This window comes from Erythrolamprus reginae, chromosome 7, assembly GCF_031021105.1.
Source record: "Erythrolamprus reginae isolate rEryReg1 chromosome 7, rEryReg1.hap1, whole genome shotgun sequence".
In the NCBI taxonomy this organism is placed as follows: Eukaryota; Metazoa; Chordata; class Lepidosauria; order Squamata; family Dipsadidae; genus Erythrolamprus; species Erythrolamprus reginae.
Genome location: NC_091956.1, coordinates 38,669,530 through 38,686,155, shown reverse-complemented (window position 1 = coordinate 38,686,155; position 16,626 = coordinate 38,669,530). Strand labels below are relative to the sequence as shown.

The window sequence follows — 16,626 nt, the reverse complement described above, 5'->3', positions numbered from 1 at the left end:
AAGTATGAAGGAATTATGATTAGGAAAAGCAGTGAGCTTTCTAGCAAGACATCATCACGAAAAGGAAAATCTGCCCATCTCTACTGAAACTAGATGACTGAACTCAAGGAAGAGTTATGTAATCTTTGTTTCAAAGAAATCCTTCAAAATTCTGAAAATTCTGAAAAAAAATTGCAAGAGTCCATAACACTAATTGAACCTGGACATGAATTTTCATGGAGCAAGTTCTGATTAAAAGGATGGGTTAAGGAAAAGGTTAAAATTAATTGTTGGAGTAATGTTTTGCAGAAGCTAGCCCACCCAGATAGCCACAGTAGCTAACCAGTCTGCCTCAGACCAGGATATCAGGAACCTTTATCTTGAAGATAATTGAAGACACTTACTGCAGAGTTTCTTGGAAAAATATTTACTTTTTTAGTAGCAAACCTACAGTAACTATTTACACTGTAGCTCTCTTGTAGTTAATATACAAAGTACTTACAATATTTAGTTATAATTCTTCAGTCACCACAAGCCACCTAATTTACAAGCCACTTTAAACCATACTAAACCACAATACCTTCAAGCCAAGCCACAAGCCATACCTATTCAAAGGTGCATTATGTAGTTTTGTCAGCCAATCAGTTTATATTACAATTTGCATATTCACAGACACTAGGCAATTTTACATTGTTAAAGTTATACGATTCTTCTCTCTGCAATTTGGAATATTCTCTCAGGTAGGCCTCATCCTGACATTAATAGCACAAGAATTCTAACAGGTGCTTTTGCTTCCCCCCAATAGTATATATGCGATAGTGGTACAGTGATACCTTGTCTTACGAACTTAATTGGTTCCAGGACGAGGTTCGTAAGGTGAAAAGTTCGTAAGACAAAACAATGTTTCCCATAGGAATCAATGGGAAAGCAAATAATGCATGCAAGCCCAAGATTCACCCCGTTTTCCTCATTACTGCCGGCATTCGGATCCTTGTTTGGGCGCGGGGGTGGCTGGGGGACACACAGTGCAGGCTGCCTGGAGGGAGCCGCGTGGGTGAATTGACACCAGCAGGAAGCTGCCTTGCGGCTTGTCAACTGGCAGGGCTCCCACCCTCCTTGAAAGTTTTCCCGATGAAGCACTGCGCCGGTCTCCGAAGTGGCGCAAAGGTCTCCCCGCCTCCTCTGTGGTCGCCTTCCCCGAGGAGCCTCCCAGCTGCACAGGAGGCGGGGATAGCATTGCACCACTTTGGAGCCCGGCGCATTTCTGAAGGAAAGGGTGGCCACAGCGGGGGCCAGCGGTGGGGCTCATTGGGAAAGGAGGCCACAGGAGGAGGAGGAGGAGAAGCTGTAGCAGCCACCACTGCTGCAGCCACCATATCCTTTGGAGCCATGCTGGGCTCCGAAGTGGCGCAAAGCTATCCCTGCCTCCTCTGCGGCCAGGAGGTTCTTGGGGAAGGTGGCTGCAGGAGGTGGAGGAGGAAGAGGAGGAGAAGCCGCAGCTGTCACCCCCACTGCGGTCCCCCTTTTCCTCAGAGTTGCCCCGGGCTATGAAGTGGTGCAAAGCTATCCACGCCTCCTCTGCGGCTGGGAGGCTCCTTGGGGAAGGTGGCCGCAGGAGGTGGAAGAGGAAGAGGAGGAGAAGCCGTAGCTGTCACTGCCGCTGTGGCCACCCTTTCCTTCGGAGCTGCGCCAGGCTCCAAAGCAGTGCAAAGGTCTCCCTGCCTCCTGTACAGCCGGGAGGCTCCTTGGGGAAGGTGGCCGCAGCAGGAAGAGGAGGAAGAGGAGGAGAAGTCTCAGATGGCTGCTGTGGTCACCATTTTCTTCGGAGCAGCGCCGGACTCCAAAGCAGCACAAACCTCTCGCTGCCTCCTCTGCAGCCAGAAGGCGGCCGCAGGAGGAGGAGGAGGAAGAGGAGAAAAACCAGAGACAGGGGCAGATAGGATGGGCGAGCATGCAGTGGGCAGTGGCATGAGGCCAGGGGCATGAGGGGGACAGAGGCGGGTGAGGGGGACTCCAGCGCCCGAACATGGTCGTCCTCCCCTTGGAGCCTCCCGGCTGCAGAGGAGGTGGGGAGAGCTTTGTGCCGCTTCAGAGCCCGGCGCAGTTCTGAAGGAAACGGTGGCTGCAGCGGCTTCTCCTCTGAGCAGGCGGTGGCTCCTAAGCTGGCTCCACATTCAGGCGCGGCTCTACCCCCCCCAATAGAATCCCGGCAGGGGCAGCAATCAAATGGGAAATCCCAGCTCCGACAGTCACAAGACAGGGAAATCCCTGTGGCAGTCAGAGAGTGCATGCACAGTAAGAGAGCGGGCTCAGGTTCGTAAGACGGAAATGGTTCTTAAGATGAGGGAAACAAATCGTAAACCCCAGGTTCGTATCACAAAAAGTTCGTGTGACGAGGCGTTCATAAGACGAGGTATCACTGTATAAGGACTTTAGGCAGACCCCTATATATCCTGTCCACTGTTCCCTCTGAGGGAGGCAGGAAGGGAAGGAATGAAGGAAGGACGGACGAAGGGAAGGAGAAAGGGAGGAACAAGGAAGGAAGAAAGGAAGTAAGAAAAGAAAGAAGGAAGGAGAAATGGAGGGAACAAGGAAGGAAGGAAGGACAGAAGGAAGGAGAAATGTAGGGAACAAGGAAGGAAGGAAGGAAGGAAGAAAGGAAGGAAGGAAGGAAGGAAGGAAGGAAGAAGACATGGAGGGAACAAGGAAGGAAGAAAGAAAGGAAGAAGACATGGAGGGAACAAGGAAGGAAGGACTTTGTTAGAAAAATAAAGGGGTTATTGGATCAAACTTTGGACACTTGACAACTGGTCCGTAGTTTTGATGGTGGCAATGTCCCAGGGTTAGGTGAACATCTTTTGGGATCTTCTGACAAGCAGGTATTCATTTAACGACTGTGGCAAGAAAGATGGTAAAGTGAGGCAGAACTCACTTAAGAGGAGATAGAAATGTTGGCCTCCATTGAGGTCAGAAGTCGAGGATTATTTGTCTGATCTGTGCGCTCTTTTAGAAGCAGATCAGGAGTCCATTTTGAAGTTCCACAGAAAACATCTAGGTGGGAAGGCAGGTTGTCTTCGACTTATAAAGGGTTCATTTACTAACAATTCAAAATCGCAACGGCCCTGAAAAAAGTGATTTATGCATCTTTTTCACACTTACGACCTTCGCAGCAGCCCCATGATCATGTGATCAAAACTTGACCACAGTGTCCTGAGGTCATGTGACCCCCTTTTGCAACTGTCTCACAAGCAAAGACAATGGGGGAGGGTGGAGAAGAACCGTTGTACCTACCTGAACGGTCTTCTCAGTGCATTGGAAGGAGAGTCCAACATGGGTATTACTCCAATCCTATTGGTAGAGACTGAGTTAAAATTTACATATTAATTGAGCACCACCCCCTCTGCTCTCCCCATGAGCCAGTTTTAAAAACGAAGAACCATAGTAAGAGGATAACCAAGTTTTATTGTAACAACCAATAACTGACTAACTGCCCACTCCGGCGTCCCTGCACCCATAACTGTACCGGGTGGGTTTGGACTCTCCTTCCAGTGCACTGAGAAGACCGTTCAGGTAGGTACAACGGTTCTTCTCCATTGCATCTGGAAGGAGAGTCCAACATGGGATATACCAGAGATTTACGGCCCATGGGAGGGAGAAGGTCTTGTCAGGGACGTTGGAGAAACACAAACACGTTGTAAAACACGTCTCCCAAATGCCGCCTCTGCTGAAGCGAAGGAGTCCAACTTATAATGTCGTATGAAAGTCGATGGTGCCGACCATGTTGCAGCCCTGCAGATGTCATCTATGGACGCCTGGGTAGCCCAGGCCGCTGAGGTCGCCGCACTCCTCGTTGAGTGAGCAGTCACTCCTGTTGGCACCGGATGGTTACGAGCTCTGTACAGTCCCTGATCCAACGACTAATGGAAACCGATGAAACTCCAAGTCCCTCTTTGTCTGATGCAAAGGAAATGAACAGTTTTTCCATCTTTCGAAAGGTTTCTGTGCGTCTAATGTAAACCTTGACCGCACGGCGTACATCGATTTTGTGCCACCTCAATTCCGACGGGTGGCTGCCGTGGGTGCAAAAATCGGGAAGAATCAATTCTTGTTTCCTATGAAACTCTGAATTCACCTTCGGTATAAAGGAAGGGTCCAACCTTAGCACCACCCGGTCTGGATAAAAGATACAGAGGTCAGGGCGTACCGACAAGGCAGCTAACTCTGACACTCTCCGGGCCGACGTAATAGCCACTAGGAAGGCCGTTTTAATTGACAGTAGTCGCAAAGGTATAGATCTCAAGGGCTCAAATGGTGGTTTTGTCAAGGCCCTGAGAACCAACGGAAGGTCCCATGATGGAAACCTCCGAATCGGTGGAGAGTGTTGATTCGATGCTCCTCGCAGAAAATCCTTCACCCAAGGATGGTAAGCCAAGGAACGGACTCCCTCCACTCGTATCATGGTTGCGAGGGCCGCCACATGTCGTTTTAGAGTGTTGGGCGCTAGCCCTCTGTCAAGACCGGTTTGTAAGAACTCCAGAACTGTGATGACCGAAGCCTGTCTAGTATTGATGTTTTGTTTGTCGCAGAAACTGCAAAAGACTGCCCATGTCGTCTGGTAAACCCGAGAAGTAGATGGACGCCTTGCAGCTTGCATAGTGTCGATGACCTTCTCTGGTATCTTCAATCCCCGTAGCCTGACCCGTTCAAGTGCCAAACGGTCAGTTGGAGCCACTGGGGATCTGGGTGATGAAGTTCCCCCTGACTGAGGGATATCAATTGGTCCGGAATTCTCCAAGGTGTCGACACCGACAGTGCCATCAAGTCGGAGAACCACGGTCATCGAGGCCAGTGTGGAGCCACCAGCAACACCTCCGCTTTCTCTCGCAGGAGTTTCTCCACTACTCGTGGTATAAGATTCGTTGGTGGAAATGCATAGAGCAGTCCTGGCGGCTAGGGCATTCGGAGAGCGTTGACTTCCTCCGCCCCTGGCTGTGGGAACCGTGTGTAGAATCTTGGAAGCTGGGTGTTCTGGGAGCTGGCAAAAAGGTCCACCAGCGGAAGGCCAAACCGCCTCGCCGCCTGATGAAAGAGTGCCGGGTCCAGCCTCCACTCTGATTGATCCAAGGTGGACCGGCTCAGCCAGTCCGCTTGTGTATTGCTGATCCCCGCGATGTGTTCCGCTGTTAAGGACCGCAGATGCTGTTCGGCCCAGCGGAATAGTGCCTTTGTCTCCTCCATGAGACGCTGCGACCTTGTGCCCCCTTGGTGGTTCAAGTGAGCTCTGGTCGCCACATTGTCCGTGAGCACCAACACGTGCTGTTGATGAACCAGAGGTGCAAATGTCTGTAGCGCTAAGAACACTGCTCTTAATTCCAGGAAGTTTATGTTGACCGAAGTGAGGTCCTCCTCCGTCCACAGGCCTTGAGCCATGTGAGCTCCAATGTGGGCGCCCCATCCGGTAAGACTGGCATCGGTGGTCAGGATGACTTGATCCCTTGTCTGGAAAGGAGATCCTCTGCTGATTGCGGCGGATGTCCACCATCTCAAGGATTCCCTGACCCTCTGGGGCAAGTAGACCTGTCTGTGACAATGGCTCACCTTGGACCTTTGAGCCGGAAGCAGGAACCACTGCAGTGTTCTGATATGGAACCTGGCCCAGGGGACAATGCCAATGGCCGACACTAGGGTTCCCAGTATCTTTGACAGCAGCGAAAGTGGGACTGGCCCCCGCTGAATACTGGATATCAAGTGTCTGATGTTGTCTTGCCTCTCTTGTGAGAGTGACACCGTGCCCTCCTGAGTGTCTATAATCGCTCCTAGGTGTAGAAGCCTGGTAGTAGGTAACAGTTGGCTTTTTTCCACATTGACTGTGAAGCCATGGAGTTCCAGCGTATGAATTGTCTCGTTGAGGTCTCTCTCTGCTGCTAGCTTGGACCTGGACAAAATGATTATATCGTCCAGGTAGGCCATGAGTCTGATGGATCTTGCTCTTAAGCTGGCAGTCAATACGTCCAAGAGCTTCGTAAACGTTCTTGGGGCCGATGACAGGCCGAACGGCATGGCTCTGTATTGGTAATGTCTTCCGTCGGTATAAAATCGGAGAAACCTGCGATGTTCCGGATGAATAGGGACATGCAAGTATGCCTCCTTGAGGTCTATGGATGTTAAAGTGTCCTGTTTCCAGATGGAGGCGAGAATGGTCTGCAGCGAGTGCATCCTGAACCTCCTGTATCTTATGAAGAGGTTCAGTTGCTTCAGGTTGAGGATCAACCTGCAGCCTCCTGAGGCTTTGGGAACGATGAAAATCATAGAATAGAACCCCTTTCTTTCCACCTGCTGCGGAACTAGTTCTATGGCTTGGATGCCTAGCAGGTGCGTAATTTCCCTGCGCAATTGTAGTCTCTTTTGGAAGTCCTTTATTACTGGGCAGCGTATAAAACGGCTGGGAGGTGGTTGAAGGAATTCCAGCCTGAGCCCTTGTGTAACTGTGGCCAGAGCCCATCTGTCGGAGGAAGTCGCCTGCCAGGCCTCGCCGAAGCCTTGCAGTTTTCCCCCTATGGGTTGATGGCCGGCTAAGTCATTTCGTGCGTTTAAACCCTCTCTGGGAATTGCCACGAAATGGCCGTCTGGACTGCTGATAGCCCCTCGGCCTGTCCTGAAAGGAGCTTCGATCGCTCCTATAGGGCTGCTGATTGTACTGCCCCTGGGAGAAGGGGCGCTGGTTCTGATTGGGTCCCGTAGAAGAGTCCCAGCGAAAGGACTGACGCCTTGAATAAGGTGTGAACCTCCTGTCTGGTCGTCTGTTAGCTCTAGGAAGGACCTTCCTCTTGTCCTTGTCCTCCACTAGGACCTTTTCCAACAAGTCTCCGAAGAGTGTGGAGCCCTGGAAGGGACCGGAGGCCAGGCGCCACTTAGACTTAAGATCTGCCTGCCAGTTTCTCAGCCACAAGAGGCGGCGTGACGATAATGTGGTTGCCATGCTTCTTGCGGAAAATTTGGGCACGTGTAGGGTGGCGTCTGCCGAAAATTCCGTCGCCGCCAACAACTTACTTAAGTCCTGACAGAGGCGACCATCCTCGGGCCCCAGGCGGGATTGCATCTCCTTGATCCACATTAGTGATGCTCGATTGATGAACGAGGCAGATGCTGCCGACCTGAACCCCCAGCCAGACATCTGGTGCGCCTTACGCAGCAATGTCTCCGCTTTCCTCTCCTCTGGTCTCAAGCATTCCCCGGTTTCGGAGGGAACCAATGCGCTGGAGACAAGCATGACTACCGGTTGGTCGATTGGGGGGAATTCGAGCAACTTTTCCACCTCCTCATCGAAGGTATAGAATCGCCTCTCAAGGTTGGAAGGCCCTTGTGCGGCTGCCGGTTGTTGCCAAGGTCTCTTTAAGCCCTTCACGAAAATGCCTGAAGCAGGAAAATGGTCGGACTCAGGTTGAGGTTCCTTGAGCAGTGAGGCCGAAGTCTGCCCCGGCTCAGCGGTCTCTGTTGTCTTAGCTGAGCCAGGAAGGTTCATTACCTGCTTGGCCTTATATAGCAGGGTTCTGAAGAGTGCCGGTTTAAACAGACCTACTGTGGGTGTCTGTTCCGGGGCTGTCTCGTCCTTGGAAAGGCCATACTCCGGTTCACTGTCCTCAAACTGATCCTGCTCTTCTAACAAGGACCCCAAACCCGAGGGGGGCGGTGCCAACCATGAACCTGTCGCTTGCTGTCTTCCATACTGGTGAGCCCCAGGAGCCATGCCCTGTGAGTATGCGTTGACAATAAAGTCCTGCAGGTCTGGGGGCAAATTCTGCCACACCCCGGGCTGGGATCGCAAGCCCGCTGCTGTAGGGGTAAACGTGGCTGCTGGCCCCTGGGAGCTTCTTCCCGCATGTCCCGCAGATTCTGGCCTAGCCCAGGATGTGCTGGGCAAGGGCATGGCTTGGGGCAGGGGCAGGAACTGCCTGTCTGGTGACCAGTCTCCCTCTACTGCAGCCCCTGTAGGCCCAAAGGTCATTAGGGGTGACCTGGGTTCAGATGATTGTCTCTGGGCTGGGGGGAGCCCCGCTGGGGAAGATTGTAATGCAGCTTCCAGCTTTTTTTCTAGCGCCTTGATGCGCTTCTCAGCCTCCTTAATGGAGGAAGAAGAGGCAGATGAATGTGATTTTGCCTTCTCCTTGGGCTTCCCCTTTGCCTTATCCTTAGAGGGGGCAAGAGAACTTGGGAGCTCTATGGCTTGGTGCTCCTCCATTGTACTCACAAATAGTTGGTCACAAATACAGGCTTGTGCTGCTCCTGTCCTCCGGTGGCTTAGATTCTCGCCAGCCTCATCAGTATTGCCCCGAAAAATGGCGCCCGCGGCCTCCCAGGACCTGCGCCTGCACACTAGGGCTTCCCAGCCCGTTCGCGCTTAGTTTTGCTGCCCTGCCAGCTGTTTGGCGCCCAAAGATGCCTCGCTGCTCCAGCCGCTCCCAATATGGCGGCGCCCAGCCTCCACGGCTCTCCGGGCTGTTTTTCAGGTCCCTCTCTTTGTGGGGACCATTCCGCCGCTTCCAGGCTCTCCGGGGGGTTCCCGACCTCCCCGCTGCAATCCACGCCGCGTTCCTGTCAGCTGCGGCGGCTTCGGCGGCTGCGGCTTCGGCGGCGGCTTCCTTAGCGCTTGCCGGGCTGACTTCTCCGTCAGCTGTGAGGCGCTCGTCTCCCGCTGCGCGTTCGTCGCCTTCAAGCCTCCCAGTGGGGGGGGCGGACCCCCCCACCTTCGGCTGACAGCCCCGGTATGGCCTCGGAGGCCAGGGACCCCCAGGCTGGGTGCTCCTCTATGGGGTGTTCCCACTGGGGGAAGGAAAGACCCCTGAGGAGAGGCGTTGGGGGTGGTGCCCGCTGAGGGCAGAGACCCCAGACCGTCTGATCCTCTTCAAGCTTCACATCTGAAAGACAAGAGAAAAAAGGATTAAAACGGTAACAAACAGTTTATTACACAATTTCCTAGATATTTTAATCTAGCTCAAAAACTCAGCATGTCTCTACTCTGTGACTGAGTTTTTAAAACTGGCTCATGGGGAGAGCAGAGGGGGCGGTGCTCAATTAATATGTAAATTTTAACTCAGTCTCTACCAATAGGATTGGAGTAATACCCATGTTGGACTCTCCTTCCAGATGCAATGGAGAAGCCAGATTTGCTTAATGACCAGGTTTCTAACCGATCCATGCCCAGGCATGAAAATGTGCTGCTCAGACATTATACTTTTCTGCCCACATCGAAAAAAAATTAGAGAGAACATTCATCCTGTCATGAAGAAATTTCCAGGAAGAGCAACATCCCCAATCTTTCCACATCTTGGCCGCCCAGCCCGGTGCGGGGAGGTGTGAGTGACAGCACACATGTGCACATAGCTCCACCGATATGAGTGGTTGGTGCACATGCCCTCTACTTGCACAAATGGAGTTTTGCAAATGAGCTGAGGGTGCTTTTGCTCATGCTCAAAGCTCAATACATGGGAGTGCAGGAGCTTGAGTGGAGGTTGCATGTGCTAGTGTACAAAGGGTGCACGAATGGAACTTCACGTACAAGCACAAGTATGCTTCACTCAATTACCCTCTGCTTGTGTAAGTGGAGGTTTGCATGCAAACACAGGCACCATCCATTCATGTGGGAAGGTCCATTTGTGTGAGTGGAGGACATGTATGCCCTTATCAATAGAGTTGTGCACACACACATGCCTGGATTGAGTTGTCAAGTTAAAAGGTTGAGGACTGCTGCTCTACCTGGAAATGTCTTCATGACAGGATATACAAGGGTCTGCCTAGAGTCCTTATATACAGAACAGTATAACAGCATTTGGCCTAGAGTTTCTGCTGGACCATCACCACTTGGAAATAACTGAATATTAGAATTCCCTTAAAACATCCACAAAAGACTGCTGAGGCATAGTATCCAGCCTGATTAACCTGAACGCCTTACAAAATTTTAAAATTGGAATGGATAATAAATATGTGGTTAGAATGGATCCTTTTGGAAGCAAATAATATATATTGGAGTGTGATACCTTACCTAGGCTTATTTGGAGATCTAAATCCCAGATGTGTTACTTAACGGCAATTCTAGTACTATCAAAGCCTAATGTGCCCTGACTTTCTGTAGGCCAGTGTAGCAATTCAATTTTATCTAGCATTTTTTAAAGCTACAATGATTTTAATGATATATAAATATGGATAGGGCCAAACCTATAGGGAATAAAACTAACTTTAGTCAGAAGGTAAGAGGAGCCCATACTCTGGCACTGAAACTATATTGGTTTCTATTTGTAAAATGGCATTTTAATACTATTTGGAACCATTAGAGTGGCTCTAATAAACTTATTTGGTTGGTTTTGATAGTTTTTAGCTTTGTAGAGAGCAATTTTTGGAGTAATGGAGAAGTTGTGGGACTACCTTCACTTGGAAGATCTTGTAAGCTGCGGGAACTTATTGGATGCTTTTGAATGGCAAAAACTTATAATAATTGTAGAGGTATGTTGTGCAACACTTCCTCAGAAAGAAAAATGAACATACAAAGTATATACAATAATACCTCTTCTTACGAACTTAATTGGTTCCAGGACGAGGTTTGTAAGGTGAAAAGTTTGTAAGATGAAACAATGTTTCCCATAGGAATCAATGGAAAAGCCAATAATGCATGCAAACCCATTAGGAAAATCCAAAACATTAAGGCTTAAAAAAAAAAGCTGAGGCAAACGGAGTGGGGGGAGGGACAGCGAGAGGTGGCAAGAGGTGGCAGTCCCAATGAAGCAAGGCGAAAAGAGCCTCTCTTGAGCTCCATGGGTCTTTCTCTCCTGTTTTTTCCCACCCCATTCTGCTCATTTTCCCCACACCTTTCTCCTCTCTTGAGCTTCATGAGTCCCTCCCGTTTTTGCCCACCCCGTTCTGCTCATTTCACCCACAGCTTTCTTCTCTCTTGAGCTCCATGAGTCCCTCCCATTTTTGCCCACCCCATTCTGCTCATTTTACCCACAGCTTTCTCCTCTCTTGAGCTCCATGAGTCCCTCCCATTCTTGCCCACCCCATTCTGCTCATTTCACCCACAGCTTTCTCCTCTCTTGAGCTCCATGAGTCCCTCCCGTTTTTGCCCACCCCGTTCCACTCATTTCACCCACAGCTTTCTCCTCTCTTGAGCTCCATGAGTCCCTCCCATTTTTGCCCACCCCGTTCTGCTCATTTCATCCACAGCTTTCTCCTCTCTTGAAGTCCATGAGTCCCTCCCGTTTTTTGCCCACCCCATTCTGCTCATTTCTCCCACACCTTTCTCCTCTCTCCATGCGTCTTTTCCCTATGCAGTTTGGTAGGGAGGAGTTTGTCGCTGGGATTCAAAGCAGCGCTGGCAAAAATGAAGGGAATCCCAGGGAGAGGAGCCTCAGGGAAATCCCAGCGCTTCGGGGCATCCCAGGGGCAGCTGCTCGGGTTTGTAAGGTGAAAATAGTTCGGAATAAGAGGCAAAAAAATCTTAAACACTGGGTTCGTATCATGAAAAGTTCGTATGAAGAGGGTTTTGTAAGATGAGGTATCACTGTATTGCACTCCGAGAAAGGAGTGCAATTTAATTGGAGTTCCATTTACTTGCTATTTGTGGATATATGTATATTGTCTTTTTTATACGTTGTAAGCCACCATGAGTCCTCGCTGAGGGGCAGCATATAAATCCAATGAAACTAAACTAAACTAAATGTCCAAATTATGCCCAGAAATAAAACTTGTTCAGATTTACCCTTTCTTGAATTGATTCTCCCGGAATGAGCTGAGGTTCAATTGTAATAAACAAGGAAAGGTAGGAACCATCACTCAGATGCTGTATGGAATCATATTTTCTGTCATTTTCCACATTTTCCCCTTTGCTATAGCCAAGAAGAACGGGAGGAATATCAATCTTAAATGTGCCATCGATCTAGATGAAGAGAAACAAAGAGTCTTTAGTAAAAATAACAATAGCAATAGCGCTTATATACTGCCCCATGGTGCTTTATAGCACTGGGTGGTCTACAGTGTCAGCATATTGTCCCCAACAATCTGGATCTTCATTTTACTAATCTTGGAAAGATGGAAGGCTGAGTCAACTTCAAGCCCATCAGAATTGAACTCCATGCTGTGGGAAGAGTTAGCCTGCAATACTGTACTTTAATTACAATGCCACCACAATTCCTTAAGCATTAATATTCAAGAATGCTGCAATAAGTTATTTATATGCATGCTTGTATATAGAAACTCTTTCTTCAGCACTTACTCTTCCTTGAAAATATACTGTTGTAAATGGTATCCGAACCAATCCAAGCCAGCGCTTTTCAATACAGGTATGGACCCCACCAATTTTTCTTTCACGATCATCCTAAGAAAATAATGGTATTTTATCATTCTTATTGTGTCCTCAGAGCACCATCCAGCAACCCTGTTTCGGATCGCCTATTCCCTCCTATGTTGGTGGGCTGGGATGATCTTTTACAGGGCTGGGCAGAGGAGTTGTTCAACATCTAATGCACAAAGTTACCCTGATCCATTCCCAGCTGGATATCATTCATGGAAATAGTCCATGTGTGATGCCTGGGGAGATATCTTGTCCTATTATCTGGGAACAGTTTGATTCTATTGGCCCTGATGAAGTGGACAGAGCCCTTGATGCTATCAGTGCTACCAACTTTCAGTTAATCCTTGTCCCTCCTGGATGATGTAAGCCTCCAGGATGCTGACTAGTGGGCAGGTCCAAGCAGGATTAATACATCACTAGAGGAGGATACTGTTGAGATTTGTTCTTGACAGGAAGTGTCAATCAGAACATGGTTAGTCAATGACTAATCTTGTTTGGTGACTCAGTCAGCCAATCAAAGTGAAGTGTTGACTGAGCATGTCCAGAAACTGAGGAAGAATAAGGGCATGGTTTAATCAGTTTACTGTTGTACTTTGTTGTGAAAACATCTCTTGCAATGCAGTTTGTGAAGGAACATATGGTATTGTAAATCTTTTGTTATGATTATAAAAGTTTATTGAATCAGCAAAATACAGTCATGTTTGAAGCTTCTGATTTATTTTGATGTGCAAACTCTAACAGGTTATGGGCCCAGAGAGACAGCAAGATAAAAAAAAACAGACTGCATTGTAATCTAAAGCTGAGAAGAAACTGCATGTTAAAAAGGAACATGCAGAGAAGAATATAGCAGGATGGCTACTGTTGAATTTAAGGACAATCCAATCCCAAAATTGGGGAGGAAAAATAATTTAATTTGGGCTGCAAAAATGGGATGCTTTTTGAAAACGAAAGAATTATGCGACATTGTAGAAAATTCCCCACACAAGTGCTTGCTGTAGCAGAGCAGAAAGCCCATGATAAGGTGATGGCATATATCATCTTAAATTTGCAAGATGAACAGTATATGACAGTAGCAAATCTAAAATCTACAAAAGAGATTTGGCTTAAGTTGAGAGCAGTCCATATTGAGGTTTCTGCAGGCAATATTGTGCAACTATGGAGAAAGGTATTCAAAACTTGTTTGCAGCCAGGAGATTGTATGGAAGAACATTTAATAAATATGCAAGCTCTATTTCTGGAATTAGAACAAAGAGGAATAACGTTTCCTGAATCCCATAACACTTTATTAAATAGTCTTGATGAAAGCTGGAGTACAGTCTCTGCTATTTTTGAAAGTAAACTAAGAGGAGAATTGAATCTGGAAGCTTTAAACTCCTGTTTGCTTAATGAATATGAAAAAAGAGAAAGCAGCCATCCCGAGGTGAAATCCCCAAGAAGAGACCATTAACCCAACCATCACCTATGAGGTGAAAAAAAAAATAGATTCCAGAATGTTAGGGGTCAATTACAGTTAGGGGTCCATTGGAAGGGGCACCCTTTGTCTAAAGCTACTTGGGTTAAAAGTTAGGACGTAAAAGCTGACAAGCTAGTTAAACAATTCCATGAGAAATACCCAGACAAAGGGTCTGTGTGTGTGTGTGTGTGTGTGTGTGTGTGTGTGTGTGTGTGTGTTAAGGATGCTATATTAATCCTCTATGTTATTCTCTTTCTTTTCTTGTAGAACACTGCCTTTTCCTGAGGGGAGGCTACCTGTCAGGCCAAAGCCATTTTAGTTGGGGTCTTTGGCCTGCCACACTTTATGCTATTTTAAAATGTATTCTTAGCTGTAGAAGTTTGGGAGGGGTAATTGCATGAGAGGTATCTGAATATAGCCATAACAAATTTCTTCTAGATTGTCAAGGTCATCCTTTGTCTTTGCACTTCTGCATCTGCACAGGAGATGGGAGTTGCTGCCAAATTGGCAGATGAAAATTGGTCAACGTAATGGACTTGAGGGTGTGGGGGTAAGGGCTTGAACTTTCAACTGTCTGGAGAAACTCCTGGAACTTCAGATTCAGGTTTCTCCCAGATGTGCCAACATGGGTCTGCTAATAAATTGGAAATTTGACACTGACATTACTCTTGATTACATGGTGAGCTAATAGTTAAGGCACCAGAAGACAGTGATTTATTGTTCTTCCTTAGGCAAGAATGTTGGCTGGAAGACCTTGGGCCAGCTACCCACTCTCAGCCCAACCCACCTTATAGGGTTATTATTATGATGGAAATAGGAGGAGGAAGGAGTATTGGGTATGTTTCCCAATATGTTATTTATAAAACAATAAAGATGACAGCTTCTGTATCAGAGACAAATTCCTTGTGTGCCTAATCACATGGCAAAATATAGTTATTCTATTCTGTCCTATCCTGTCCCATCCTACTCAATACATAAAACCAGAACAAGGTTTCCTATGTTATACTGGTGAAAATAATTCCAGTATGTTTCCAATGATGCATCCACAGTTATCAGTAAAGAGTGAAACTCTAAAAGTGCTTCCTTATTTTAATCCTTCTTTTCCCCTTCCCTTTCCCCTCACAGGTCAAACTACTGACATTCAGAATATCAATATAATCTATGCTGGTCAGCAAATCCTGGAGAGAGCACTTTGCTTTTCAGATCTGAATATTCTATGTTTGGGACTCCATTAGGTGAGTAAATGTAATCTCATCTTCCAGTTCTTTTCATTTTGTTTTTTCAACAGACAAGGTCAAGATAATTTTTCAGATGATTTACCCACCTCTAAGATATCGTGCAGTACTTCATCAAAGATGTTAATGAAGATATCATCCTTCACTGACTGCAGACTAGAGATGCTATAGTCACTGTTAGGAGCTCTGCAATGATATTTTAAAACAGATACAGTACAGATCAAAATATAATTTGCATTACATCACCATGGCAAAGGTTTGTTTTATTATTTAGATTTAGATACCGCCCCTCTCCAAGGACTCTTTCCTTCTTTTTCTCTTTCCTTCTTCCCCATTCTCTATGACTAGCTCATTTTTTATGATTTCATCAGAATACAATAAGGTACTCTAGAAGTATTAGTAGAGTATTAGAGAGTACAAGTTTGACTTGCACCCAAGGGTGGGCTACAGCCTGGACAGGGAGGAACGCAGTGGGGTAGCGAAAATGGAGCTTCACCCAGAATACCCTATTTGCACTGAAAGATGTTGAAAGAAAATGCATAAGCCACACCCACAGTGTGGTAGTAAAATTTTTTGGTAGCCCTTCACTGCTTGCACCCCATCAGAATCTCACTCTTTTATTCAGATGTGAACATAAGCTATCTCATTCAATAAGGGAATGATAAAAATGCCCAAAGCTAGAGAGGGAAAGTGATACTGATAGAATTAAGATCTGGACAAAGATGAAAATTTTCTTACTCTCCAGTCATGTTTTCAAACTCAGTTTCTTTGTAGTCTACTACAGAAAGACTACAATTTAATTTTCAGAAAAATACAAAGCCATTTTGTTGTACTAATGAACACCTACTGGTGGGAGTTCATCTAAAGCAATTGAGATTTTCACACAAGGTTTTCATTTGCCACTTTGTGAGGCATGGAACCAAATGTTAAGTAACAGGGGTAGGTAACAGGGGCAAGAAATCTTTCCAAATTTGGCTTAAAATAACAAAGACCAATTCAAAATCTCCCTCCTTAAGAAACCTAAATGAGAAAAAGAGGAACAGGAGGAGGAGAAGGAGAAGGCAAAATAACAATCCTCAGTTATGTCCAAATGCATAATTCAATCTTGGCCTTTTTGTCCCACCCAATATAGTTCTTTTCCAATGGAAAGAAGCTTTATAGGATCCATTCACACCTAAATGGAATTTCCAGCTCTTCATTCCAGTTTGGATTTGACCCTTCTGCAGTGGTCGTCCGACAAACTGTTCGCTGGAAAGAAACCTCTACAAAAGGCCGAACTGAAACCTACAATTAAACAGAACACAAAGCTTTGATATGTTAGATGAGATGCAAAGCTCAGATATGTCAAATTATTTTTTCCAACTGAAACTAGAAACTGTAGATATTTCCAAGCATATTATAAACATCAATTAAAATAAATACGTAAATACAGTGATACCTCGTCTTACAAACGCCTCATCATACAAACTTTTCGAGATACAAACCCGGGGTTTAAAATTTTTTTGCCTCTTCTTACAAACTATTTTCACCTTACAAACCCACCGCCGCCTCTGGGATGCCCCACATTGCAAAAACACCGAAGTCCTCGAAATCCCACCTCCGGACCTCTGTGTTTTTGC

General features: G+C 47.0%; 1 protein-coding gene across 8 annotated transcripts in view; it reads right to left on the bottom strand.

Annotated features, from left to right (window-relative positions):
- The window catches only part of CC2D2A (coiled-coil and C2 domain containing 2A), a 445,922-nt gene that overhangs the window by 96,570 nt on the left and 332,726 nt on the right, over positions 1-16,626 (bottom strand). For 6 of the 8 annotated variants that reach the window (XM_070757359.1, XM_070757362.1, XM_070757363.1 and 3 more), the window contains 4 exons: positions 16,182-16,291; positions 15,097-15,193; positions 12,242-12,343; positions 11,729-11,905 (listed from right to left, as the gene is read on the bottom strand). In XM_070757359.1, coding sequence (XP_070613460.1) covers positions 11,729-11,905; positions 12,242-12,343; positions 15,097-15,193; positions 16,182-16,291 — 486 coding nt within the window. Of the gene's footprint in view, positions 1-3,421; positions 8,895-11,728; positions 11,906-12,241; positions 12,344-15,096; positions 15,194-16,181; positions 16,292-16,626 lie in introns of those variants that run through there. The other 2 variants (XM_070757365.1, XM_070757366.1) reach the window with 1 other exon arrangement.